This window comes from Hippichthys cyanospilos, chromosome 6 (genome assembly GCF_059441005.1).
Source record: "Hippichthys cyanospilos isolate Australia breed blue-spotted pipefish chromosome 6, RoL_Hcya_1.0, whole genome shotgun sequence".
In the NCBI taxonomy this organism is placed as follows: domain Eukaryota; kingdom Metazoa; phylum Chordata; class Actinopteri; order Syngnathiformes; family Syngnathidae; genus Hippichthys; species Hippichthys cyanospilos.
The window spans coordinates 5,083,745-5,110,992 of record NC_142374.1 but is presented as its reverse complement, the minus strand read 5'-3'; the positions used below and the strand labels follow the sequence as shown (position 1 = coordinate 5,110,992).

At 38.5% G+C, this 27,248-nt stretch overlaps 1 protein-coding gene across 2 annotated transcripts; it reads left to right on the top strand.

Annotated features, from left to right (window-relative positions):
- The first annotated feature begins 3,928 nt into the window (after window positions 1-3,928).
- On the top strand, window positions 3,929-26,945 carry calb2a (calbindin 2a). Of its 2 annotated transcripts, XM_088417341.1 has the most exons (11): window positions 3,934-4,141; window positions 12,658-12,734; window positions 12,824-12,913; window positions 14,892-14,972; window positions 16,686-16,742; window positions 20,280-20,357; window positions 21,113-21,168; window positions 21,281-21,320; window positions 21,434-21,487; window positions 23,100-23,171; window positions 26,463-26,945. In XM_088417341.1, exons 1-11 carry the CDS (start codon window positions 4,051-4,053, stop codon window positions 26,577-26,579), a joined length of 813 nt encoding a protein of 270 aa, XP_088273467.1. In that variant the 5' UTR covers window positions 3,934-4,050; the 3' UTR covers window positions 26,580-26,945. The 2 variants fall into 2 exon arrangements, with proteins under 2 accessions (XP_088273468.1, XP_088273467.1); XM_088417342.1 differs by lacking the exon at window positions 20,280-20,357 and having other exon boundaries at window positions 3,929-4,141.
- Window positions 26,946-27,248: the final 303 nt, after the last annotated feature.

Below are 27,248 nucleotides of genomic sequence, written 5' to 3'. Positions count from 1 at the left end.
CCTTGTTAATGTGACTTTGTTGAAGTGGTTTGCGATATTCCCTGTTGATTCACAATGCGTGTATAGTTTGATGAATAAAATAGTAACATTTGTGCTTGTTTAATTTCTGAATTTAATTGTTTATGAACTTTTCAAGCAGCTTCACCCTTTTTATTTACAGTAATTCTGTATTGTACTGGACATTTTATGCCACAAAAAAGAAGAAAGCAGAATTATTATACTGTATTAGATTTTTGTGGGTTACAAAATAAAACAGTTATACATCGAGTTATTAAACTAGATTTCTGAAGAAATGACATGTGAATTCTAAAAGTAGAATGCAGGTGTACAGAATTAAGTAGAATTCTTTGGAATCAAATTGGAAAGTATGAGTTCTATGAAAAGATAATTCATCAATAAATATGAGTAAATAAAATAAGGTGCCCCCCCCAAAAAAAAACAAACATTGTCCTTGTCAAGATTCAATCCCAATTCCTTTTAAGAGCTGACATCTTTACCCACCACGCCTCAATGACTACACAAAAGCAGTACATTTAAAACGGAAATAATCAATTTTAGACATGTTCAATGCCAGTGGCAGGATGGATAAAGACATTGTTTGATATGAAATTAGCTTGATTCTATGTTGAATTGTATTAAATCATTGGCAAAGCCCTTTAACACTTTGAGCCGTGTTCATGGTAATATAAATAAGAATCAAGATAAGATTCACCATTCACACAGTTAGGATTTGACTTTTTGGATATTCCCATGGAAAGACCGCAACAGTGAATCACAGTGAGATATTAGTATGTACTGTTGAACAAAGTTTCAATTTTTGGCTACAGTACATTTGTTTACGGTCACCTTGTCAATAGTTTTGTCTGGTTGTTGATATGTAACAATTACAGCGATATTGTGATATTAAAATTGCCACGATATCATCGTCATCAGTAAACAACATTAAAGTAGCATATCTGTGTCAAAAATATATTGTCTTTTGCCCAATAAGGCCAATCATGGCATTGTGAACTACAAAGACCATGATGCTTTACGCCATTGAGCTGATAGGAACACATTGACAATTAAATGACATGACCAAGCATTTCTGATACTGTGATGACAAAATCATCCATCTTCTCTAGCCGCTTATCATCACTATTGTGCCACAGCTAGGATCCCATCTTCTGGTGAAATATGAACTAGCTTGTTTGTACTGTATGTTTGTATTTTCAACTGTAGTCAGTGGTGATTACGGGCCACACGTTATTAATTTTATGCCAGAGGCTGTGGGCAGTTGGAAATTAGAACACAACCCATATTTGGCTCCCGGGCCGGATTTTGGATATGCTTGGTTTAGACCATTTATATTACTGTATATCGTCCCAGCGGCAGTCTTTGAAGAGGAATGTCCCCAATATAGATAGATTATATCCCATCTATTTTGTTATATTGTCTTTATACTGTATGGGTTTGGATTTTGGTATGGATTTTCTAAAATTAGGTGCTTTTCTGATCATTTCAAACAGTTTTGTGACATCCTTTGTAGCATATTTTCAACACACAGTTTCAGCCATAAAGAAAATAAAAGCATTTTCCCTCATGCCGGCAAAATTTTAAATCCTGCACTTCACATATTTGTCAATTTTTTGTTTTGAATTTGTACCAGTAGGCAAACACAAATTTCCCATTTCTCACTGCATCAAACACCTTCACACAGCAATTGCCTCAAAGTTTCAGCAGTTACGTTGGCTATCACCAATATGTACAGCCAACACAATTCAATACAACTTTGCTTACCTTGTGACATTTTAATAGTGCTCGAGACAGTATGGTCCAGCGGCCAAACACTTTCAGTACTTTGATATGTCAACCCATCTCAGATAGAAAAACAGTAGGAAAAATAAAAGGAAGGGAACATGCCTGCTTTCAATTCCATTATTTATTTACAAACAGCCCACAGAGGTGTTTCCCACTGTGGAGTTAAAATATTAATACTGTAAGCCAAGGAGTTTGACATCATATATCACACCTACAGTATACTGTATGAATACATGGTTAAAAATCCAAATTTTGTAATTGGCTACAGTATACAGTATACTGTATGAATACATGGTTAAAAATCCAAATTTTGTAATTGGCTAAATATCAACTATATCTACTGGGAATTTAAAGTTTTACCAAGTGTCGTATAAGAAGCAGAAATACAGAGAGAAAGTTAAGCGAAACATATTCAAATGTTCAAAACCTGGAAGCGGGCTGTCCATTAAATTATGCTTGAATAAAAAAGCAAATTAAAACAAAGCCAAAAAAAAAACATTTTGAAGGGTTTTTTTTTTTATTGAATTGATAGCCCATATTTATTCCTCTAGGTACGCTTTACCAACAGAGCACATTAATAAAGAGTGATGGTATGAGAAAATAGAGGTGGACACCTTTGCTGAATATACACTCTTCATCATTGTGAAACCTGTTGCACTTTCTTAACATGCACAAGCACATGCCCGAGGGCATTCTGAGCTAGCATTCCCCAATTTTGTGAAAGTGACTTATGCAAGCTTAACTGCAAGTGACTCTCCACCGGTGGGTACATCCTGGCACTGTGTGCAGTTTGGAGATGGAAAATTACTGTTTCACCTCTTCGTGTAAGATCAAGTTCAGCAAAGAATCTTTCTTGAGCATAATGGTGCACTTTTTATTTTTTTAAATTTTTTTACCTGATTCATGTTGACTGGCCGGTTTCCATTTGGGGAAATCAGCATTTACTTACAGCATCGAAGAATGTTTACCTCTAACTTTGAGCATGAAACGATATGCGTGTGTGTGCATGTGTGTGTGTTTGTTGGGGGAGATGCAAATGAGGACGTCGGTCTGCAAATGACAAAACAATCATCGAAAGGGGGATTGGTAGCAGGCCTGTCGTGAGCCATTCATTTAGGAATCATTCATTTAAATGTGTCATTCAAAAGACTGCTGCGTTTGAGCTGGTTTGAAAAGATCAACGTTTTTCTAAAAGATCCAATAGATAGATAGATAGATAGATAGATAGATAGATAGATAGATAGATAGATAGATAGATAGATAGATAGATAGATAGATAGATAGATAGATAGATAGATAGATAGATAGATAGGTAGGTAGGTAGGTAGGTAGGTAGGTAGGTAGGTAGGTAGGTAGGTAGGTAGGTAGATAGATAGATAGATAGATAGATAGATAGATAGATAGATAGATAGATAGATAGATAGATAGATAGATAGATAGATAGATAGATAGATAGATAGCTAACGCCTTAGTTTTGTGTATGGTGTTTCACCCTAATAAAGAATGTATGCAATCCATTGAAATGCAGACTCAAAGTGTGTACATGCATATAGCAAGCACACCTAATTTGCCTACTTCAAAAATATGTGTGTTAATTATATTATATTCAAGAGAGGCTTGTTTTTCACAGATTTCAGTAAAAAGAAAATACTCCTTGGAATTGATTCCCTGTTGTTCGTCACTTCTTTCTTAATACCTTGATATATTTTCACCGGTCCCAAGCAGTAGTTTGAATTACGTAAATACAAGTACAGTCCTGTATATACAGTGAAAGCATTGCTTAATTCGTCCATTATTTCATGGCTTTATTTTACCGCACACCAAATTAAAAGGTGCCCCCCCCCCACCTCCCAGAATTTACATTTATTATGTGGGCTAATCACTGCTTGCTGGAGGCAATGTGGGAAATGTGATTAGTGTGTGAGCTCTAATTAATGTCTGCGAAGCTTCACACACATTGGCAAAGCTCTGGCAGGCACTTTAGATGTACTCGCGCGTGCGCACATACTCACACACGCGCGCACACACATGCACAACACCAGAAAGCACACTGCAAAAGACGTGCTGAGCGCACGAGCAGAGAACAGATGAGATGAGATAGCAGGAAATGCGCCCCTAGCGGTCAAAACAGAGATAAAAAAGCGGCGAGCGAGCGGCGGCGCACCATTGTGAGTCTGATGCTTGAGTTGGCCAAGAGCCCCAGAAAAGTTAGCGGCGGACTTGAGACGAGCATCATCCAAGAAGCGCATCATGGCCAACAAAGCACAACCTCCTCACCTGCACCTGGCCGAAGTCACCGCGTCCCAATTCCTCGACATCTGGAAGCATTTTGATGCCGATGGTGAGGTCGTTTTGTTGTGTATTTGGCGTCAGTGGCTTTCGATAAAGGTCGATTAACTACGCGTGAAAAAATGTAAAAAAATGTCGAATACATCATGCACGAAAGAATGTCGAAAAACTTGAAGAGGCTTCACAATGAGACAGCGTTAGAATTTGTTCAATAAATTATAATGTCTTACTGAATCACAGCGTGTCAGTTGCATTGTTTTCTTTTTTATTCAACACAGATTTACATGATTAGCGCTAATATGAACGCATAAAAGGCGTAAAATATCACAAAAAAAGCAATATAGCGTTCCAGCAACGATTTTAACAGTAATTTTTTAACAGTCATTTCGTTTTATTTGTGTAGTATGGTTGCACATTATCGTTTAAAACTTAAGTTGAATGTCTGCACTTTTGAATGATGTTGATTAGTTTTAGTTCCATTCATATGCATGCTTGTCGACGTTTTGTCAATAAGTGGAGTCAGGTGACATCTTTATGCGGTTAAAAAAGCTCCATATTATAGGTTTTATTGATTTCGTTTCTGTCAACGCGTCATGAATCATTCCTATAGCTTTCTTCTATCCCAGCCAGCCCAGCCATCCCTTCTGCCGCCGCACACACACACACACACAGACACACAAATGCACGCAATCACACACATATGCCAAAGGTTGAGAAACACCCTCAAATTCATTTTTTTTAATCATTTGGGGGAAAAAAATCCTGAAATGAGGGTAATAATATATAGAAAAAACATGTATTGAAATATTTGATGAGCAGGGCGGCACAGAGGAGGAGTGGTTGGCTCGTTTGCCTCACAGTTCAGAGTCCCAAGTTCAATTCCAGCTTGCTCCAACGTCCCCCCGTGGAGTTTGCATGTTCCCCCCTTGCCCTAATGAGTTTCCTCATAGCACTCCGGCTTCCTCCCACATTCCAAACACATGCATAGATATACTGGACACTCAATCGTGAGATGAATCAAGGAGTCGATTTCATGTGCGGTCTTAGAATACCACTTCATGTCATCCATAGGCGGCTGATCCTTATTACACGTTTGAACCGGTACCCGAAGCTGCTCTTAGTTGTGGTCTGACTGAGGGGGTTCAGTCCTCTACTGAAGAGCAGCGGGGACAGGGCATGTCCTTGGAATATGCCATATTTGATATTCACCTGTGCAATTGGCTTCGAGTTGTCTTCCAGGGTTGTCTCATTGAGTTCTGAGTGAAGGTTCTTAAAACACTGTTGAAAATACACAGTTCCAAACATTCCAGGCAGTCAGTCCAGGCAGTGCACAGTTTGGTGCTTCTGGTTTTACATTTTTTAGGCGAATACCCTGCCAAAAGGAAGTTGGTGTTTGTTATTACCAATGCCTTGCTGTGCTTTGCTCATGTATTGATCCATGTGACAATTTATTTTGCCATGCCTGTTAGGAGCATCCATGTAGTGCTGAGGTAGATTACAGGTCAGTAGTTGGGGCTGCTCCCTTCTGGGAGTCTTTCATGATAAGGACTGTGTGACCTTGGGTTAGCCACTGTGCGTGGTTCTCCAACAACTGGCGCGAGCTTTGTTGACCCGGGCAACCTCCGAGGCGGTATGACTATCGATATTTGTGTCACTCCTCCAAAGTATGGGCACAATGAATAAAGGGCCAATATCATATTTTAAAATTTTCCACAGTCAAGTGTATGCTTATGAATTGCATTTGGCTCGATGACAATTTAAATTCTTATTAATTATGAGGTTTTTTGGTACTGATATTTCTAACCAGGAAGTGAAACGTCTCATTGAGTGAAGCCGCGCCTCTCCTCCTGTGGCTGCAGCACACCCTTGGAAAACCAGCTGGACACAACGAAACACCAAAAACAAAAAAGCCAACGTTGTAGAGATCCATAATGGAAGTCAGAGGCAGGATGAATGAAGCTAAAAACAGCCAGTTTACTGACAACAAATGAAATAGAGCACCATCAAAGCAAAAAACGAGACCACACACCATAACACCTGTTCCTCCAATCACGAGTCCCCTCTGGACACCACTACCCATAATAACAGTTCCGCGGGTGATTTACCAGTTTGTATTACAATGTTGATTGCTCCAAAACAAGCATTTTTATTGACATTGGACATTTTCTACAGTAAAACGTTGTATCTAATAAATGACCTGCTGTTGTTTACTTCGTGGACGTGGTAAAAGAAAAGTAAACTTTTCCCCGGACGAGGAGGGCGTGCATTTACAATAAAGATGGTACGAGGCACTCTTACAGTGGTAGTTATTATTTGTATGGTGTTCCGACTTACGCTTAAATTCGGGTTACACCATGTCTTAAGAACGGATATATGTCGTAAGTCAACATATATTGCATATATAAATACAAACACATATGTGTGCGGGGAAATGGACCCAACACGTATGACCCAGCAAGTTGGTTGATTTTCCGGTGAATATGTCCTAAGTACCCTTATTTTTTAAATGGTCAGCATCCTCATAAACATTACCACATTCAGGCAGATGATGTGAACCCATTTTATATAAACACTCTCCTGGGTACCGATCTTGAATGTCTGTTTTGACGATGCCTGCTTGTGTGCTGGCAGTTATTCCACCGGGGAATGAACGTGGATTGTGATGATGTATAGCACATCTTATAACTTATGGATATCAGCATCATCACAGGTTTGTTTCGAGGCCTTCTACGGTCTTCTTTTTTACATATTGTATTTCACAACAAGCTGCTTTGCTCATCAAATGTGGCCGGTGTATCAACACAGTTGGCTGCAGTATGTGAATTCTTCCCTCATTATTGGGAATATCCTTCTGCTAACAGATAGAAAGAAAAGCTAATTTCTTTACCCAGATTGAGCAAGCATTGTAGTTCGTAGCCAAAAATACACAGATGATACAGTACATCTGGAGATGTCGATTACATTTATATTCCCCTTTTGGCGCAGGATCAACTCTCGCCTGGATTGCGCCTGCATCTTGCAGCGCTGTGCTGCGTCCTTCTCATCTTCCTCTGCTGTCTCGGTCAGGTCTTTGTATTTCATTCTGTTCAAAGCTTGAAAAAAAAAGCCACCTGCACTTCCTTCTGCTAATTATAGAACATTTGCTGTCAACACTTTTTGTTAAGATGGCTATGAAATCTTGAATATTAATCTAAATCTCTAACACGGAGAACAAACATTTGAAATTGCTGGATTGCAAGTTCCTTTGAATGCCAAATCCTCTTTACATACCTTTTAAATATGCATATTTTTGGGACTACTTACAATTCGGAGACTTTCAGAATGAGAAACTCAAGCAAAAGTAAAAGGCCTCTTAAGAGGCATCTCTTGGGATATGTGATGCAGTACTCTAACAAGTATGTTGCTTAAAGTGGTTTTGCAAACCTTTCACCTTGCTGGCTGTGCAGATTTTAGAGGTTTTGAGTTGCACTGTGCAGAATGCAAGTGCGTCATTCATGTGAACTGAGTTCACATCCCAAACCTACAGAGCTACAATCAAAGGTCTCTTGCCATTTTAGCAATGTTATAATGGTCATGCAAAGTATGCAGTTGAAGTGCAGTATTTTATTTGTCACACTCCCTGTTTGTGGGCCTTGCTTCCACCATATTAGGTAGGTGAAAACTAATTCTGGTATGGGGATGGAGGGAGGGGTGTAATCGCTTGAGAAAGACTTTATAAACAGCACTTGTAATTTGTTATGCAACATTTATTTTAGGACATCTCACTGGTCAGAGGCATGGACTTAATAAGTGATAAACAGTATTCTTCATCAATCTGTCTCCAATTTTCTCTGATTACTTTCGCCAGATCAGCGATGCGTATTGGACTCTGGTAATGATCCATTTTTTGGCCAACTTTTTCAGTTGGATTTTCAGTTGGGTTAAGATCCAAAAATTTGCAGGCCAGGACATTGACCTTATGTGTCTTCAAGGAATGTTTTCATGGTTTTTGCTCTATGGCTCAATGCATTTATCATCTTGATGAATGATTTTATCATTACCAAATACTATTTCAACAGATATGATGGAGAACTTGTCCAAAGTGTCAAAGTAAACTGCATTAATTGAAAAATATGGCAGAATTGGCAAAAATCACCATTTTGAAAGTCATTTTAAACCATCTCAATTTTTTTGCGTCGTCTGCCTAACGGGCAATTTGAAGCCTTGCAGCAGGAGCTTCCTCCAATGTGTCTTATACGCTTTGGTGGCCACAGTCAATCGCGTCCACTTCCTGGTTTGTCGGCTTCAACACCACTCTTAGTTAGCCACTTCCACTGCTAAGATAACTAACATGTTTATGCTAATTTTACAGAGTGTTTTATGTGATAACGCTCAAGGTAGGATGCAGTCTATGGAGCTAAATTGTGGGTCAAGAAAGTGACCCCTTGTCGACATGAAATGACAGAATTCACTTTATACTATTAATGTAATTGAATGATTGAATTGACATAAGCTCCTGTCACTTGATAGTAGTTAATTTCAAATAATTCATTTTTTAAAATTTGTGCATTCATAATTTTTTTTTTTTTTTATATTGTTGTGCATGGTCAATGTTACTGTAACAAATGCCGTATTGTATATTTTGTTTAAAAATCAAACAATTTATATAATCTAAAAATATATCTACCAACAAAAGATTTGAAAATTACCGTACTTTCCGGATTATAAGGCGCACTGGTATATAAACCGCAGCAGTAAAATATGGGCAAAAAAGTGATTTTTGTCACAAATAAGCCACACTGGACTACAAGCTGCAGGTAATAACATCAGATCTTTACGCAAAAAGATGATAAATTAAGTTTATATATTTCTTTTAGTTATTTAATTTTTTTATGAATGTCTGCTAAAAGCAAAATCCTCTCTTTAACAGACTGAACATGTCTGCATGCTTAGTCCCAACATATTTATAGAAAATGGATGGATGGATATCTGTTAGTTAAATAGCAGTTCATAGTGAAATCAATGCTACAATTATATTATTTTTTTTCTCACTTTGTTTGATAGTTTATTTTAGTGAAGATAACACATTCTACATAATTCATTTAAAATCAAAAATACATGAATAAAATAACACATACTGAGTACTGTATATAAAATTTACACATCACAAATGTTCCCACAATTTTATACATTCACTTGTTAAATTTAGACATACAGTGGTACCTCGGTACTCGACCATAATCCCATTATTAAGGGCTAGAGCAACACGAAAAAGTTTAAATCCGGGAAGAAATACTCGAACAAACGTCTTACTCCGCTGGCGGTCTGAGTTGAACTGGCGCTTACCCGCTGGCCGAGAAGGGCCGAGGAGCGCGTTCGGCTCGGCTCGGCTCGGCTCGGCTCGGCTAGTCGAGAACCGAAAATCTGTTCGAGGTCCGATGCATTACCTACTTGAATTTTTTGGTCGAGCACCGATTTGGTCGAGTATAGAGGCGGTCGAGTACCGAGGTACCACTGTATATTTTTTTTAACTATACAGTATATTGTTTTAACTCTTTTTGAGCACAGCCATTGATTCACATCTTTTCAGTTCTATTTGATAGCTGTTCTATAAATTGACACTTTAGCAAAAATATCTGCCATAGCGAAAAAAAAAAAAAAGGACAACCCCCCCCCCCCCCCCCCCCCCCCCAAAAAAAAAAAACACAGATAAGCCGCACTGGACTATAAGCCGCAGGGCTCGAAACAATAGGGAAAAGTCGCAGCTTATAGTCCAAAAATATGATATATGTCCTAGTATTTTCAATACTGTGCTACCACGATATTGTGATTTTTTTTTTTTTTTTTGCTCAAGATTATAATACCGCAGGGCTCGAAACAATAGGGAAAAGTCGCAGCTTATAGTCCAAAAATATGATATATGTCCTAGTATTTTCAATACTGTGCTACCACGATATTGTGATTTTTTTTTTTTTTTTTTTGCTCAAGATTATAATACCGCCAGATACTAATATCACCCCATGCCTAAAGCAAACTACAGTATGGATATTTTTAAATGTTAATGCTAGCCAAAAGTCCAATTACTACAGGCAGTTATTATATTGGAACCCTAACGATTGTGATACTTTTGTTTCTTAATAAAATTGTGGCAACTTCTAGAAATAAATGTATAAATAAACATATTGCATGCTTTCCAATCTTCAAATCAAGTCAAAGTTTATTTATAAAGCGTTTAAAAAAAACTCATAGAGCTGACCAAAGAGCTGTACAGCTCCTAATATGTAAATTAAATGATCAATCTTAAATATAAAATTAAGTAAGAACAGTAATAAAAATCACTGTAGAAGAAAAATAGAATAAATGAGAAGTTCCTGCAACTGGCTCTGCTAGTTTTGTAAATGAATAGAGAAAAGTGTGCATTTCCATCCTATCTAAGTTTGGGTTTAACTGATCTATTACAACAATGGCAAAGTACAGACCAAACAAACAAAGACACATAAATATAAAACAAAAAAAATAAATACTAACTGCACAATATTACAATACCGAGTTGGACTGGAAGCCTAATGATTTTCATTAATAATAACCCAGTGTTCCTTTTTATTTTTGTCGGGGTGTTAAAATGAAAAAAGGCCGATACATCAAAATAATTAGAACCGTTTTCAGTACCAGTATCATTTCTGTAAATAAATAAAAAATTAACTGTAATTCAACATTTAATTAAATTATCTAGAAAATATTCTTGCATTATCTTCCGGCCCACTTTCCGCTGCACATAACGTCTTTGAAGCGCCATATAAATAAAAACTGTATGTAATGAAAGTCCCTGAAAAGAGACCTCAACATAGTTTTCACTAGCTTGACGGTCTAATTAGCACACAATGTATTGTATCTTGCAGCTGTGAGATAAACCAGAAGGTCTTTCATGTAAGTTTAGGGATTTGAAATTTTTATATTCAGACTCAGGCAAAACACACAGGCGCACACACACAGTGATTATGTATAGGTCTATTCTTCCTTTCAATTGAATACACGCTCACTTGGGAAATGCATTCATGAAATCTTTTTTTTTTTTTTTTTTTTTTTTTTTTTTTTAATATCATATGCCACTTCCCTTGTATTTGATCACAATGTACTTGCACTAATTGCCTCTGAGGTCATTTCTCCCCAGAGAGCTAAATGTCAGTAAGACCTACAGGAGAGAGGCTTCATAGCAGGGAGGCTGTCCTACTTATGGAAGCAGCAGGAGCGAGCATTTATGAGTTGTGATAACATCACTAAGAAGCACATATATGCCCCCCTCACCACCACAAATACACACACGCGCACACACAAACACACGCACGCAGAATGTCTGTGTATAGAACAAAGCTACTAAATGTCAATGGAATGGAGGAGGCGAGGATGAGAGAGGAGGCTGATGAGTTTGAGGAGGAGAAGAGGAAGTCAAAATAATCATCTCTGTCAGTGTTAAATGAGGCACTGCTGCCTTAAATGGATTTATAGAAGCAGCTAGTCAAATCGTTTGGAGCCATTTGTCCTTCCATTTAAAGGCCTTGGTACACAACATTTTTGGGGGCACAAAGTCTCATGTACTAACGATGAAAGGAGCACCATTATTTCCATTCTGAATGACTGTATTCCTGGGGGCAGCCCACTTTGAATAGAAGACAACAGAGAAAACAGAAATTCAGAGAAAATTGATTGATCACCATGCTCAAAATCCTAGAAGCTGGATTTCCATCAATAGCTTCTATGCATGTGCCTTCCTCACTTTACTTTATGTTATTCAATAGGATAATCTATTGATCTTGAAGGGAAGGAATTGTGTGACTGGTAAAAGGCTCTTGTTGGAATCGATGCATTGACGCTCACATGAAACTTAATGGGCACCATTTGTGTAGAAAAGGTAACTGTATGAATAGAGCTGTTGTTTTGTCCAAAGTATTCCGACAATGCTCGTTTCTCTAGCTCTGAGCGTAAACATAACTGTGATGGATTAAAAATAAAACAAAGACTGGAAGAGGCTGTGGCTCAGGGTTGGCAGATAATCCAGTCACCAAAGTGTCGGCTTTTGCGAATCCCACTCTGTCTAAATCATGTGTCAATGTGTCCTTGGGCAAGTACTTTTGCAGGTACTGTACTGATCAATGTATAAATTAACATTTTACACATTGGTTGACTACCACTACTACAATTAAAAACAATATTATTAATGCAGGGTAGTACGTCTGCCTTACAGTGTAAAGGTTGACGTTTACTTCCAGCTGTGTGAAGTTTGCTTGTTCTTCCTGTGCTTGCATTGGTTTTCTCCTTATACTCGTGTTTCCTCCCACATTCTCAAAAAATAATGGATGTATTACTATTTATTACTATTATTAAAGTGTTGTAATGTATGGTTATTTTTGGAAGTATCACACTTGTCATATAAAATTTTGCCCCTCAAAATTGAGGTGGCCTAGTTGCAACTGTGATTGTTAAGAGTATTAAAAAAAACAAACAAAAAAAACACTCTAAAATTAATTGAAAGTCTTGACTTTGTTTGAATTTCTATCAATTGTGTGTATTTATGTCCTTTATATTTGCAAGGCAATGGTTATATCGAAGGGAAGGAGTTGGAGAATTTCTTCCGGGAACTGGAATCCGCTCGGAGAGGTGCTGGTGTGGTGAGTCAAGCAGGCAGTCTTTTACAACATTCTGCACATTTATATAGGATGAATTTTTACTTCATTATGTGTTTGTGTTATGTTTGTAGGACCCTTCAAACCCAACATTTAGGGAAAAGATGAAGGACTTCATGCAGAAGTTCGACAAGAACAAAGATGGAAGAATTGAGATGTCCGAGGTAGGACACTGGGTGGATCTGATTTTCAAAGATGATACATTAAATGGAAATTCCAGTCTGTAGGTTTTAGTCGTACGCAAGAGAAATAATATACACACTGCCACCTCAGGGAATAATGAAGACACCTTTAGATGTAAACATGATCAGTTTTAGGACATGTTGCAGTGCCAACAGGGTTAGGTTAGGGTTGCGGGTAAAGGTAAGAGGGTTAGGCTTAGGGTTAAAGTACGGTTGAAATTTGCATTCATTAATTTCAAATGTGCATGATCAAAAGATGATACGATTAGTGGATTTATTGCTTCAGTAGTAGTTGGTGGGTAAACCGCCAATGCTAATTCAAACCTGACTGTTGTGGACTCCGCTCACATTCATGTTTTCAACATAATTACTCGTGTGGTAGTATTTGTTCAAATGGTTAAACAGGTTTGTTTTGTTGCCAGGTTTGAGAGCCAGCATACGATAACTTGCATGTTGGCTTCATTCACTTCTTGTTGCGTTTGTCGAGACCACAAAACTTATGGTGAACAACTTCCATCCATTCATCCATCCATCTGGGCGTGCACCCTAGACTGGTTGCCAGCCAATCAAGCACACAAAGACGAACAACCATTCATGCACGCAAACACACCAAAAGACAATTCAGAGCCTCTTATATACCTGCCACTTTTGTTTTTGGAATGAAAACACACACAGGGATGGACAGTACATGCAAACCCCATGACCGCACTGTGAGGCAAACGTGCTGTTGTATTCTGGTTGGTGTCTGGGCTTTCTGTTCTTTTTCACTTTCTGAGTTAATGTTCAGGTTAGTTCATGTTTGTTCCCCTTGTGTCAGCCCCCCGTCAGTGTAATTGCGGTCACCTGTCTTCATTAAACTGTTTTCCTTGTGTTGGCCAATCAGCTCCCTGATCCAATCGTGTCTTCTCCAGGTGCCCCTTGTTGTCTCATTAGTCTTAAGTGTATTTAGTTTCCGGTTTTCTTTCAGTTCTTGTTGGGTCAGTGTCAAACTGTCTTTGCAGTCAATAAGATTTTTCTGGCGATTAGTTCCGTGAGTTTTAGTGTCCAAGTATTTTGTAGTAAGTTTATTTCCGAGGGTTGGTTTGTTGACTCATATGGTGTCAACTTGCCTCACTGCTTCCATTTTGGATAGGGGTAGACATCTCTTTGACTGTCATCAAGTCTTGTATTCATTGTAAAGGTGAAATTCTATCTGAGGATATAAACTTCCGGTCACCTTTGCAGTTCTGGATCACTGGGATACATGTGAAAATTCAAAACCGAGTTGAAAGAACTAAAGTATCTCCTTGTCTTTGGAAAGTAAAATAGCTTATGCCTTTCAAACCTTGAAATTTTCTTGTACAGAACTATTATTAGCCAGTCTATACAGTACGCATGGCCACATTGAAAAATTGGGATCTCATGAGTTACCCCCAGTGTACCACAACAATAGCCATTTGATATGAGACACCGTTTTTAAATTCAGCAAAGTATGTCCTGTCCTTGAGACAGGACTTGAATCCGTGTTGTAAGGTCTGTAATTAGATCACCTAATTGACTGTGTCAAAGGCAGTGCCCAGGTCCAGAATGTTGACAAAATTCTGCAATTGATACGGTATGATAAAACGGTATGATAAAATGGTTCAAGGTTATGTGTTTCTGTTCATAGTTGTTGTTTAATCATTTTGGTATTCACTCTGTTTGGTCCGGTCTGTCATGCCACAGTTGAAGAGATGTCAATCAAATGCACTCATCTTGTACACCAAAAATAAACCATTTTAAGAGGTTTAATAATTATTTAAGAAAGTTTAAACATGGACAGAAAAAAAAGATTTACCGTGGGCATCTGCGGGCTTTGGTGCATTATTTATGTAGGAATCCTCTATTCACAAGGAGGAAAAAGGTTTTACAGAAGCCGTCACTGAAAAAGGCCTTCTCGTCTTATTTCCACATCTGTTTCTCTGTCATTCTATCTTTGTAGCTAGCGCAGATTCTTCCCACCGAAGAGAACTTCTTGCTCTGCTTCAGACAATTTGTCAGTTCCAGTGCTGAGTTTATGGCGGTAAGCATTTTTGATTTTATCGTTGTTATTATGATTATTATCATTTTTGAAAATTAGCATGAGCTTCCTCTGCTGCCCCTTCTCAGACTGGGCTTGAAGCCTTACTTTTGCCACAGAAGGGTAATGTAACAGCACACATTTGCTTGGCTTTCCGTATATTGCAGGTTAATTATGTCAATCAGCGACTTGCTGTTTTTATGTTTAAAATGAAACAAAACAAATAAGTCACAAATTCATAGACATATCTTCATAGTATTAAGTAAAACAAATTAATAGTGAAAAGAAATGTAATATCTCTCCATGGAAGTTACTATTTGCAAGGACCATTGTCCAAAGATTGAACGATGTTTCCAGAAAACTCCGCCAAGTCTATCAAAATTTTCAATAATAAATCTGTAATGTTCACATGAAGCATACAATCAAAAAAAATGTTGTGGTTGCAGCCTTTGCTTGCCAGTATAGTACTCATTTCAAAATCAACTCAATTTCATTAAATGATCATTTTTTTGAAACTTCTTGAAACATACGATGAAGATATTAGACTAATCAGCTTTTGACATTTATGTAAAATAAAAAAAATTAAAAAATGGTCTTATGTTGTTGTAATGTTTATTGGAGGCTTGAGGCAGGTCTATCAAGTATAGTAAATAAATCCCAGTGGTTTGTGCATAGCCACAAACCCACTTCCCCTCAGGTTTCAGGTTCAAATATGTAAATGCACATTTGGGTGAATGAACCATGTGACTGCTAAATCTCTGTCGGATGCTCTATGCAAAACAGCTGTGTGCTAAAATATTTTTAGAAGAATATTAAGTCTTTCTTAGGTGAAAAAGATTATAGCAAATGTATTTAACAAGTCTATTTACTAATCCCAAGTTTCGTAAAAGACCTTCAGTGCTATGTGCAGTATAAATAATGAACGATAGTAGACGTAACAGCAAGCTTTCCTCACAGTGTTGAAAGCTACATGGAATATGAAATAATTTAGTCTCCCAATTCCCTGCTGAAAATAAGAATATGGAAGATTTCATGTTAGATTTGCCACGATGAAAGAAAGTAGCCAATTATAAAGCAACTATGCAGGGGGGAAATGTGTCTTTCTCCTGAGTGCCATTCAGAGGAAATCATGAAATGAGAGAAGGAGGGCAAAGAAAGGAGAATGTCAGGAGGATACAAAGAATGGACGACTGCAAAAAATCTCAGAGGAAACTTAATGAAATGTCGACGGGAAGCTTGGGAGCCAGTTTGGGAACATAAAACAAGAAAAGAGGATTAATTGGGCTTTGTTGAAGGGTGTGTAGAAAGGAAGTCGGCAAAGACATTTTAAAGACTTAGAATGAGAAAGCAGGACCTTCTATTTTCAGGGTCATGTATAATGGATAACACTACTGCTAGCAGAGCCAAGCAAATGAGAAGGGGAGAGACGGGGAAGAGGTGAGATGAGAAAAGGGGAGGGACCATCTATCTTTGACAAGGAATCCTTCTTTGGACATGGACAGCAGCTTGATTAAAACATTCATTAAAATGACTCTTTCTAATTCCTTGCTGCCTTTGACTGTGTATTAGGGTAAATGCTCAGTTTTTGTTTTTTCTTTTTCCTGATGGAACAATTTCTTTTCACAGCATGTACCATGACACTGCTGAGTTTCAACAAAAAAGTTCATTAATGGAAGCAAAAAAAAAAAAGACAAGATTTTTTTTTTTTTTTTCCAGGCATGGCGGCGATATGATACAGACCGCAGTGGCTACATTGAAGCCAACGAATTGAAGGTTTGAATTTGACTTTAATAAAATTACCAATCAACAGCATCCTAAATTGTGGAGATGGCATTAAACACAGTTGTAAATAATACAAAATGACATTTAAGTCATGAATGACCATGAATTTATTTTTTAGTTGATTTTGATTTGTTAGAAGATATTTGGAGTTAAAACTTTTTTATTAACTCATGGATTGTTGCGTGCACATGCAGCACTCACAAGTTAAAATGTTTGTGAACTAGTTAAATGGAAAGAAGCAAGTCTTCAAAAGGCTTCATCCACTTATCAGGAGTGCGCGGAATTCTACTGTATATGCATGCCAGGTGGTGCTGTGATGTAACTCTGCCATGTATTAGTATGAGCACACATTAAATACACACACTTAGGTGTTTAAGAGTGTGTATTCCCTAAGAGAAAAAGTAATCAAAGAACACAATGGACAGCAAGCATCATAGAAGTGGTGCTTTTATCGATACTTGACCTGGCAGCCAAGCGGTAATGAAATTGGAGACAGGTGTTCACACAACCAGATTTGCATGTGGGGATGGCAGATGCTGCACCAATCAGGAGCAGGGGTTCCCACAACCAGATTTGCATGCGTCACATGCGAGAATTGTTTGGTAGTGGTGCCTAGGTCCAAAACTCACCATCCACTACTGCTAACAAACAATTGGCTGTCAATCAAATTCAAATAAACCTTAATCAAGGTTAGGTTAGGTGTAGTCTTGGTCTCATGATGTCAAAATGGGAAAAGTATGATGAAACAACTGTTTAACACCAGTTTTAATTGAACCAGGACATTTATTGGTCAATTCAAGGATCAAACACCTGCTGTGATTTTTGCCATTAGCTCCTCGTTAGATAGAGAACAGCAACTAGTGTGCAAAACTATTGAGACATTTGACAGTTAGACATGTGCATTCAATAGCTTAAAGAAGGCACATTACGGTCACCTGTAAAGGTTTTAATGCATTCTGGACTCGTCCTGAAAAGCCGAATATCCCTTACTTAATGTGAGTAGCATATATAAAAAATGTGTTGGTTAGATAGAACACGTTTTTTTACACCCTATTGAAAAGTATAGTGGTTTTAAATGAATGAAAATATAAATAGTGATTGTCAAAATATTACACAATCACTTTCAATGCAAACAGCATACTTTTGGGAGACGTGTCAGTTTTGCAATGTTGGTGTGCTAATTAACCAAAACAGTGAGGAACCACTAAAATGTCAAAATGTTATTATTTTTATGTGACCAAAAGATTTAAGATATAACATCCATGATAAACCTTTTAGGTCGCCTCTAGGCCTCACCAAATCCAATTCAAATTGCTCTAACCCCGTAGACATCCATTGTAGGGAACAGCCCCTCTGTTTTAGATCAACTTAGGGCAAAGTGACATTTGTGTAAATATATATGCAGTGATCCCTCGCTATATCACGCCTCGCCTATTGCGCACTCAGTGCATCACAGATTGTTTTTTAAATAAAATAAAAAAAAACACATTGCCGATATGTGCGCTAAAGAAGGTTGCTTGCATGCCTGACTTACACAGGAACAATAAATGCACTTGCCACGGACACCTTGGACATCCAACTATTGCAATACATATATTTACTTACATCTTAAATTATTAAACCTTATACAGTAAATGTAAGTTTAAGTGGCTGTAGTCTCACGAAGAGCTGTGTCGTATCAGCCCGCGCCAGGAAGTCTAATAAAAGTGAACGCTGTAGAAAACATGATAAAAGTCACAGTTCCAGCGTGCGTGTTTTGTGATTGACATCGCGGTTTTCACTTCTCACGGAAGGTCCTGGTCCCAATTAACCGCTAAAGTGAGGCATCACTGTAGTTAATTTAATTGAAATTTACATTTGAAAAACAAAGCCATTTTTAGACAAGGTCAATTTCCCTTCTGTAATTTACTTTTCAAAGGTTGACTTTGATAAACAGAAGCATGGTTTGAACAGAGTAAAAACAACCGGAATTGTTTTTGCCATCCACCTTGTGGAAGGGATTTCCTTAAATTTTGTTAAGCAAAGTGCCCAACTGTGGGAGTAAACAGGGTCATCACATGGTTATGTAAACTGTGTTAGTTGTTGTTGGCTCTTATTTCCAGGATGCAAAGTGCAAATGAGGTATGAGTCCTTCAATGCTTTTAAAAAAAAATGTAAATGAGTTTGTAGGCAAGAGGTGTGAAAATGTGCTTTAGGTAAGTTAATAAAATTGCAGTGTAATTATGTAAAAATAACATCAAAGACAATCTTACTTTTGAATCCCTTTGCAGTTATACTGTATACCAGCGGTCCCCAACCCCCGGTCCGCGGACCGGTACCGGTCCGGGCCGCGTGGGCTGCACACGAAATAATGTTTTGGAGATGATTTAGTTTAATGGTGCGCGTGCACCGAACGCGATCGACGCGAACAAGCGGAGCGTTTTGTTTTGTAGTCAATAGAGTTCGCGTGACTGGGCGCGAATCCACGTCGGGCGACGCGATGGACGCGAATGGAGCGACGCAAATGGCCGTGCGCGGTCACGAGAAGCGCCTTCCAGTGAAGTTATTTTTTTATTTACTTTTTCCGCGTTTCGAGTCTCCACAACCAATCAACTTCGGGAGCATTCAACGGCTCACGCAGGGGGCAGGAATGAATCATGGCGGCCGCTTTGCGGTCACCAGAGCTTCCCAACACGGCCAGCTGAGCTTTCAATACGAAACAGAGCCAAGCAAGATCCCTCACCTGGCTTGTCGAAAGGCGGAAGTGAGAACTTGGGACAATTGGCATGTGCAGCGTTTGCTTCACTCAACAACTGTTGAACCGTAGTTAACTGTGCTAAGCTAACGATAACGCAGCATTGTCAGCACAATGTTTAGCACGGTCTCGGCCACTCGATTGCGACAGTGCAACTTTTATTTTTTGGCAGGCGAGTATTGCCGCACAGAATAAAGGTGCTGTCCGTGAAAATATTGTTTGTCACATCCCAGAAAAGTGAAAGTTCTCAGCAACGCTCTTTTTTCCGGATTTACCTGAAGTGCACAGCAAGCTCGCCCCCTCCCCTCTCCTCTCGCTATTAAAAAGAAAGTGGACAAAAAGTCCATACCATACCCGGTCCATACGTTTGTGATGTGGTTTTAAAGCAGCCAGCCCCCCCCCCCCCCCCCCCCCCCACCACCACCACCACCACCCCCGGTCCGCAGTCTAAATTTAAGGCGTTGACCGGGCCGCGGTGATCAAAAGGGTGGGGACCACTGCTGTATACAGAATACATTTATCAGTATTTTTGTTTCATGTTGTTTCCCCAAAATCATCATCTGTCACACGAACTTGCAAAGCATAACTATGAAAATGACTATCCCTGTTTATCTGTTACAAGTTCTCTATATGTCTGTAACCTTAAAGACTTAAGTGGTTACCTTAGCATGATTGTTTCAAGTAGACTTTCAATGCCACAGTAAAACCATACGTCATATTAGCAAACATCATATAAAGTCATTTTTCATGAAAAATATCCCAGTACACTTTTTTTTGTGTGTGTGTATGCTTAGGGCTTTCTGTCAGACCTCTTGAAGAAGGCTAACAGACACTACGATGAGCAGAAGCTTACAGAGTACACACAGACTATTGTAAGACTATTGTTTTGTTTCTTAATATGTTTGCCTATTAAACGATTTGAAGAAAAGGGGTTGTAAAATACAAATAGATGGTCAATGTAGGGTAAAGTTTATTACCAGTATTCTACTTATTTATTTATTTAATTTTATTTAAGGACCACAATTTATGCAAAGAACACAATCATAGATGTTCTTATGGAATCTACTTCTAATCTGTACGTTTTAATCCAGGGACCTCCATTTTGTGCCTCAGTAGTCCGGGCAGTTTGTGTCCTGCAGGTTGTGTGTTTATAAGCCAGATGTGCTAACATCTGCTACTTCTTGGAGGCCCCAGAGGTGACCTGACCTGATTTGGTGAAGCAGGTTGCTGATCACACATGGCTTCACTTCACTACATTACTTAAGTGAAAATCTTTAAAGATATACAGTACAAGTGATTCACCTCTAAACATAACGAGGATGTTGCGTGTTAGAGTTATACAATTCTAATAAGAATTATTGAAGATGTTTTTCAGCTTCGAATGAAATATAATGTCTATTTGCAAATGTGCACGATAATTGAGTCTGATGTGAGAAATCCTAACTCACCTTGAAGAAACTATTACAGTGTCCCTTTGTATGCCTTCTGTGCAACGTTGTAGATATAATTTGAAAAGGTCCTGCTTAACTGGTGTCCATTTTTCTATTGCTGAACATTATATCTATTCAATGCATTAGCCTATGAATAACCTGCCACCGCCTGTTCCTATCACTGCTTTGCCTTGTAGCTCAGGATGTTTGATCTGAATGGCGATGGAAAATTGGGCCTTTCAGAGATGGCAAGGTAATGTGCAATTTCACTTCCCTCAGGTAATTTTTAGGTTTAAACCCATTGTCTGCATCTTGATATGAATGATAATGATTTTGTTCATTGATTAAATTCTTCTCTCTCCCAGACTTTTACCCGTTCAAGAGAATTTCTTGCTCAAATTTCAGGTAGAGAACAGAATATAACAAAATGAAAAAAAGCTTCCATGATGTAACTTATTGAGTCGTTAGATGACTAATTCTGACCTTTAAGTGTAAGTTAAAATCATCTTATTTTTAAGGGTGTCAAGCTGACCAGTGAGCAGTTCAATGCAATCTTCACATACTACGACAAGGTACGTTGCAAAACAAAGTCTATATTTCTGGACCAGGACCTGAGAAGAATCACCAAATTAGAGCAAAAGCTCTACATACTGTTACTAATTGAGTTTCAAATGATTTGTCTACAAGTTGACCTGACCAACCTGCATCAATGTTCAAAGCATGATGACTAACCAGTTATCGTGTGTTTTGTTACCTCATCTTCCAATCAACCAATTCAGATCCAACCTCAAGATCTAACATAAGGAACGCGAAACATAAGGGGATGAGGGGGGAAAAAACAAGCCTTATGCCATTTCTCTTACGAGTGCTATAGCGGAAGCCTGGAAAACAAATCTCAAACGTGCGTCAACAAAGAAACAACACCACAAAATCTCTTGACATAGAGCAAAACTCTACAACGAAACCTGCATGTGCAAAAAAAAAAAAAAGTGTAAAAAAAAAAAATCCATGCATTGTAGCCTTTCCTTCCTTTCTTACTTCAGCATATTATGAAAAATGCCCCTGTTGCATAATACAATTTTTTTTTTCTGCATTTCCGTTGTACTGAAATACACTACGGCAAATACAGGCCTGCAGCAAAAGTCTAGCTTGATTTATACTTGACACTCCAGCACGCGTTTAATACTAGGAGCAGCTTTCTCCCGCAGTCAGACGATATTCTCCCATACTATAGGTGGCAGTGAATGGAGTCTACAGCATACAAACCACACTTCTCAATAACAGGTAGAGAATCCTAGTATTTTCAAACGATCTAAATTCTTCCAAGCGTTTTTAAACAGACTCCTCATCTCTCCCCAACGTGGTGCTAGCCGAAACAAAAACGTTCCTAGCTTACTTTTGATGGAAAGTTACGACAGTTCAATTTGAAGTAAGCCAGTATAAAAAATAATCTCTCCATATGATGTTAACTAAATCAAACTTCTTCAGTTTGAAGCTGTTATTCAAACATAATCTGGTTGTGCTTGCATGTCAGACTCAGGATGGAGTGCGAATCGATGACTGCATGAGCATGTTTGCGGGGCAAATGGTGTGCAATTAGTGTCATCATCCTGATGTAAGTGCTGCTTCAGGAACACTGACTGCTGCTGCCAGTGCTTTGGTAACAGCGCACTGTGTGTCTGGTCATTTAAATCCTAACAAGGCTCACAGCAAGAGCCCCAAATTAAGTTTCAAGTGCATGATGACACGCAATGATGGCCGTGTGCTTCACACGTTACTTTGATTTCTCATGACTCTCTGTGCTTGACCAGATGTCTCCTCAAAGCCGAGTAGAAAGTCGTCTTCCAAGATTTGGTATACTGTATTTCAGTCAAGAAACTACAAAGATCACTTTGAAAATGTAAAAAATGCTAATTCATTCAGTTTTCTGATATGTTCGAGAAGAATAAAGGGATAGTGAAATTGTTTTGACTTTAATTTACTCATCAAGTTACAGTCAACATTTATTAATGGCAATGTTTTTACCATATACTGTACTATGAGCATTATACAAATATGCATCCAATGTCTTTAGAGTTAACTGTCTAATAAATGGTTCTTAATTAAACATAATATGGATATAATATATAATATTATGGAAGTCAAAGATAAAAGCAGTACATGTTCATTTTACCCTGTTTTCAGGATGGGAACGGATACATCGATGAGCAGGAGTTGGACGCCCTCCTACGAGACCTTTGCCTGGCAAACAAGACGGTGAGACAAGAACTTTGGGAAAAGCCTTTGCAACTGCAATTCCAACAGTGTGTGTGCAGGCAAATCCACTTTTGATGTTTTGCGCCCTGCAGCAGCATTACCCAACCACGTCTTACACAGAAAAACAAAAGATCACAAGTACAACACATGTGTGTAACAGAAACCTGACATTTTTTTTAATCTATTAAGACATGTTGGGCTGTCTTTGTCCCATTTATGCCCCTTCCCAATGAAAGATGTGAAGTACATGACAATCTTGAGTCTTATAAGAGTGTCTTATTAGATTATTCTTATGTGTGAGGTGTTTTACAAGTGGATTTGTCCCAATAGAAGTAACCAAATCCAGTCTGATGTGGGGCAAACTTAACCCAACAGAAATTTGAAAGAACCAATCAGCAAAGTGTGGACACAATGTCCGAAAAGCTAACATGAAAGCCAAGTAGTAGACGGCACTGATGGAGTATATTCAACATGGCTAGATGAAGAGAGACAGTAGTGATTGATTTATGTCGTTGTTGCGGTAAAAAATTGATGATTTATGGTGTTTAACACTGAGTTTAACGCAGAATGAAACAGTCGATTTTCCTAAATTTTATGATGAAGACTGACGTTGCACTGGACATTGCTCATGAAGAATACAAAACAACAAATAAACAAATTTGATTACACAGTTCATTTTGAACATCAATAATGTGGGTGTTGTCTGCCAACTGAGTTTTCTCTGGCTCTCCTGGTATAAAAATTGCATCTCTAATGCCAATCAGCACCTGTATTAAAGGTACAACATTTTGAAAAGGAACCACTAAAAATGAATCAATAGGTTTCTTCATATTCCAATTAATTTGCTCTTCATTTGAAAAGTGTCTCACAGCATTAAATAAAATTTGCTGATACCTGTATAAACCTTGATAAAAATCTCTTATACCCCCACTGCTTATTCTCGTTTACTTAGATCGCGAAAGTGCCTGGAAGCCATTTCAGCCATTCGTGTGATAGACAGCCTAACAAATGTTTTGTTTTGGGTTTTTTTTGTCTGCAAACAACCTTACTGACATTGCCAACACTCAGCAACCATTGGAAAAGGGTTCTCTTCAGGCATGTGTGATAATGCAAGAGGACTGAATTCTTGACTGGAGATGGAAGAGAATCTTCATTGTGGGGATCCACGTTGACATCTGAGCAAGACACACACAATACAACAACTATCTTTATTCAAGATTCAAGAGTTTTATTGTCATATGCATAGTACTACCACTCAATGAAACTCTTCTTCTGTTCACTTCCCCCAGCAGACTACATTACAAATCGAGCAAATAAGGTAGGCAATTAAAAAAACAAAACCAAAAAAAAAACCAAATAGTAATATCAATAAGGGCAGTAATAAAGAACCACTAATAAATGAATATTCTTACATTCTTAGCATATTATGGAGTAGATTGAGTGGAAGAAACTGCATACATATGAAGAAGATTGAGGTACATGTATGTACCATGTACATGAGGTACATGTATGTACCATGTACAGTACTGCAAAATACTGTATTATGTATTTAGCAGCTTTCCTGCACTGTGAAGGGTTTGTTAGGTGCATGTGTGCATGCGGTGAAGGACAGATTAGTGCGTGAGGGAAATGTTCAGAATCTGGATGGCCTGTGGCTAGAAGCTGTTTGCCACCCTGGCAGTCCTGGCTCTCAGGCTCCTGCCGCGTATGCCTGATGGCAGCAGTTCACACAGGTTGTGTTGTGGGTGAGTATTGTCCCTGATGAGCTTGTGAGTCCGCCACAGAACCCTGGTGTGGTAAATGTCCTGCAGTGAGGGAAAGTGTGCTCCACAGATGTGCTGTAAGGTCTTAATCACATGCTGGAGAGTCTTTCTGTCTTGTGCTGTACAGTTGCCATATCAGGCTGTGATGGAGGCGGAGAGGACACTTTGGATTGTACATCTGTAGAAGGCATTATGTTGTGTTATGAAAAGGAATTCAACAGCAAGGTAAATGTGAACGCATGGATTAGCTTTGATGAGTTTGGGCATTTTTCTGTATGTAATTTATCCTTAACATCCATATATGGTTTGTCAGACAGAATTGGACCAAACCGGTTGACCGACATTGATACCTTGAAAGTGGGCTGCCTTGGCTAATGGAAACAATCATGTAAACACGCTTTCTGGTTCAATGCTGAAAATAGAGAGCATTTTTTAGAGCGAGTAACTCTGTGTCAGGGTTATCTTTAAAAGTAGACTAAGACAAGCCCTGCTGCTAAACAGCAAAATAGTAAGTCAGACCAGCCAAGATTGACTTTTGTCCACCTAGGCAAAGGGAAAAGCTTGGCGTACATACTTGTGCGTTGCCAATAGCATTTTCGTCGCTCAAGTGTCTCCGCCTGCTTTTTATTCATTCAGCAAAGCATTGCACATTACAAGACATAGCAAAAAGAGCCACCCGGGCGTCAGCAACAGCTGGGCCAAGGTCCCAGCTCACACTTTCCTACGTCAACAGCTTTATCTAAGGACTGGGGCCAGATGAACTACAGTAGGACTGCATAGATGGATAGCAATGCACGCTATTCTAGACAAGAAATAAGCACATAATGATAACAACCTAATATATGATTCCCTTCCTTCACACTCTGTTAACTCCATGGCATAGCATTGTCCACAATTATGCGGTTGTAAATGATCTTTGTGAGACAAATGAGGATCTATGCAACCGTTTAGTCTCATTTCCACCATTAATATGAGTACAATACCTCGTCACTTGATACTTCCATGTAGCTAACCTCATAAATCCACAGGTTTTTCAATGAAATAATTTTCAAAAGGTACCTGCTGCTTTACTTACAGTACAATAGTCATAATTCAATGTATATTACATGTTTTGAAAGCAGCTACATTGTCACTAGAACTGCTTGGTTTGTTGATTTTTTTTTTTTTTTTCCTGTTTACCTACTTGGGGAGGGCGAATATGATTAAACATGGGCAAACGTGTGAGAATAGCTTTATTGATGCACCGTAAAGAGTGCACAGGCATATGTAGTTAATAAACACGTTATTTAAACAGACACATTCCAACTTGTGACCAGGTCGCCTGTTGCTTATTATTAGTAATGTGAGAGGAAAATGGAGAGGGTTCCGAATTGGAAAAATGAACAAAAAAAACAAAAAAACCACTGTGCTCCCATTTTGTGTGTACAGTAACTAGGATGCAAATAATGTTTTCTTGACTGATGTCTTTACTTGGCAGGAGATGCAGAGATTCGATCCTATAACTTATCACAACACCTTTGTCCTTCAGGAGGCAGACTTGAAGAACCTGACAAGCTACAAGCAGAGCATCATGAGCCTGTCTGATGGAGGGAAGCTCTACCGCGGAGAACTTGAAATCGTTCTCTGCAGGGAGCCAATTCAATGATTTCTGATCCTTTCTTGTTGTGTAAGATCATGTCTGCTCTGCGTGCCCCCGTTCTCCGAGTAAAACACTACCTTCCTGCTGCCTGGTAACAAAACTCCAGGTGCATGTGCCCGACCTTCCATCCACTCCTAAAGCTCGATCCAAATGAATAACATGTATATCATTGGCACAACTTAGCTGTTCTCCGTCAAAAACTTTCTTTCTGCAATGTGACCTTTCAACTCCAAAAAGAACTTTTCTGAAACATCTAGCAAGCTGTAATAATTCCGTTTGAAATCCTTTGATGCAAAACGATGATTTGAATTGCATTGTTTGTTTAGGCTGAAACTGTTCATTGAAAATCTCAATAAAATGTCTTAACATGAATTGATTTTCAATTATTTATCCAGGCGGACGCTTACTTTACAGTCAGTGATTGTCCATACCCTCTTAGATGTCCTATTTATTACTTTAAACACTGCAAGAAATTCATCTTTCTTTCTTTGAACTTGTATTTCACAAAAATAAATGTTCCAAACCAGCACACAAGTGACACAGTGGAGCTGACTTTCAAGGGAGCAGCTGGGCAATTTAGGTGCCCATTCACCCATTTACCTGTATCGAATGCACAAAAACAACTTTTAACCCTTTAGGCGCCAAAGTAGCAATATTGCACCACGCAACTTTCAC

Coding starts and splice junctions, on each gene's coding strand:
- calb2a (XM_088417341.1), top strand. CDS start 4,051: ATGGCCAACAAAGCACAACCTCCTCACCTGCACCTGGCCGAAGTCACC. Junction 12,735..12,823: donor CTCGGAGAGGTGCTGGTGTG/GTGAGTCAAGCA, acceptor TTATGTTTGTAG/GACCCTTCAAACCCAACATT. Junction 12,914..14,891: donor GAAGAATTGAGATGTCCGAG/GTAGGACACTGG, acceptor CTATCTTTGTAG/CTAGCGCAGATTCTTCCCAC.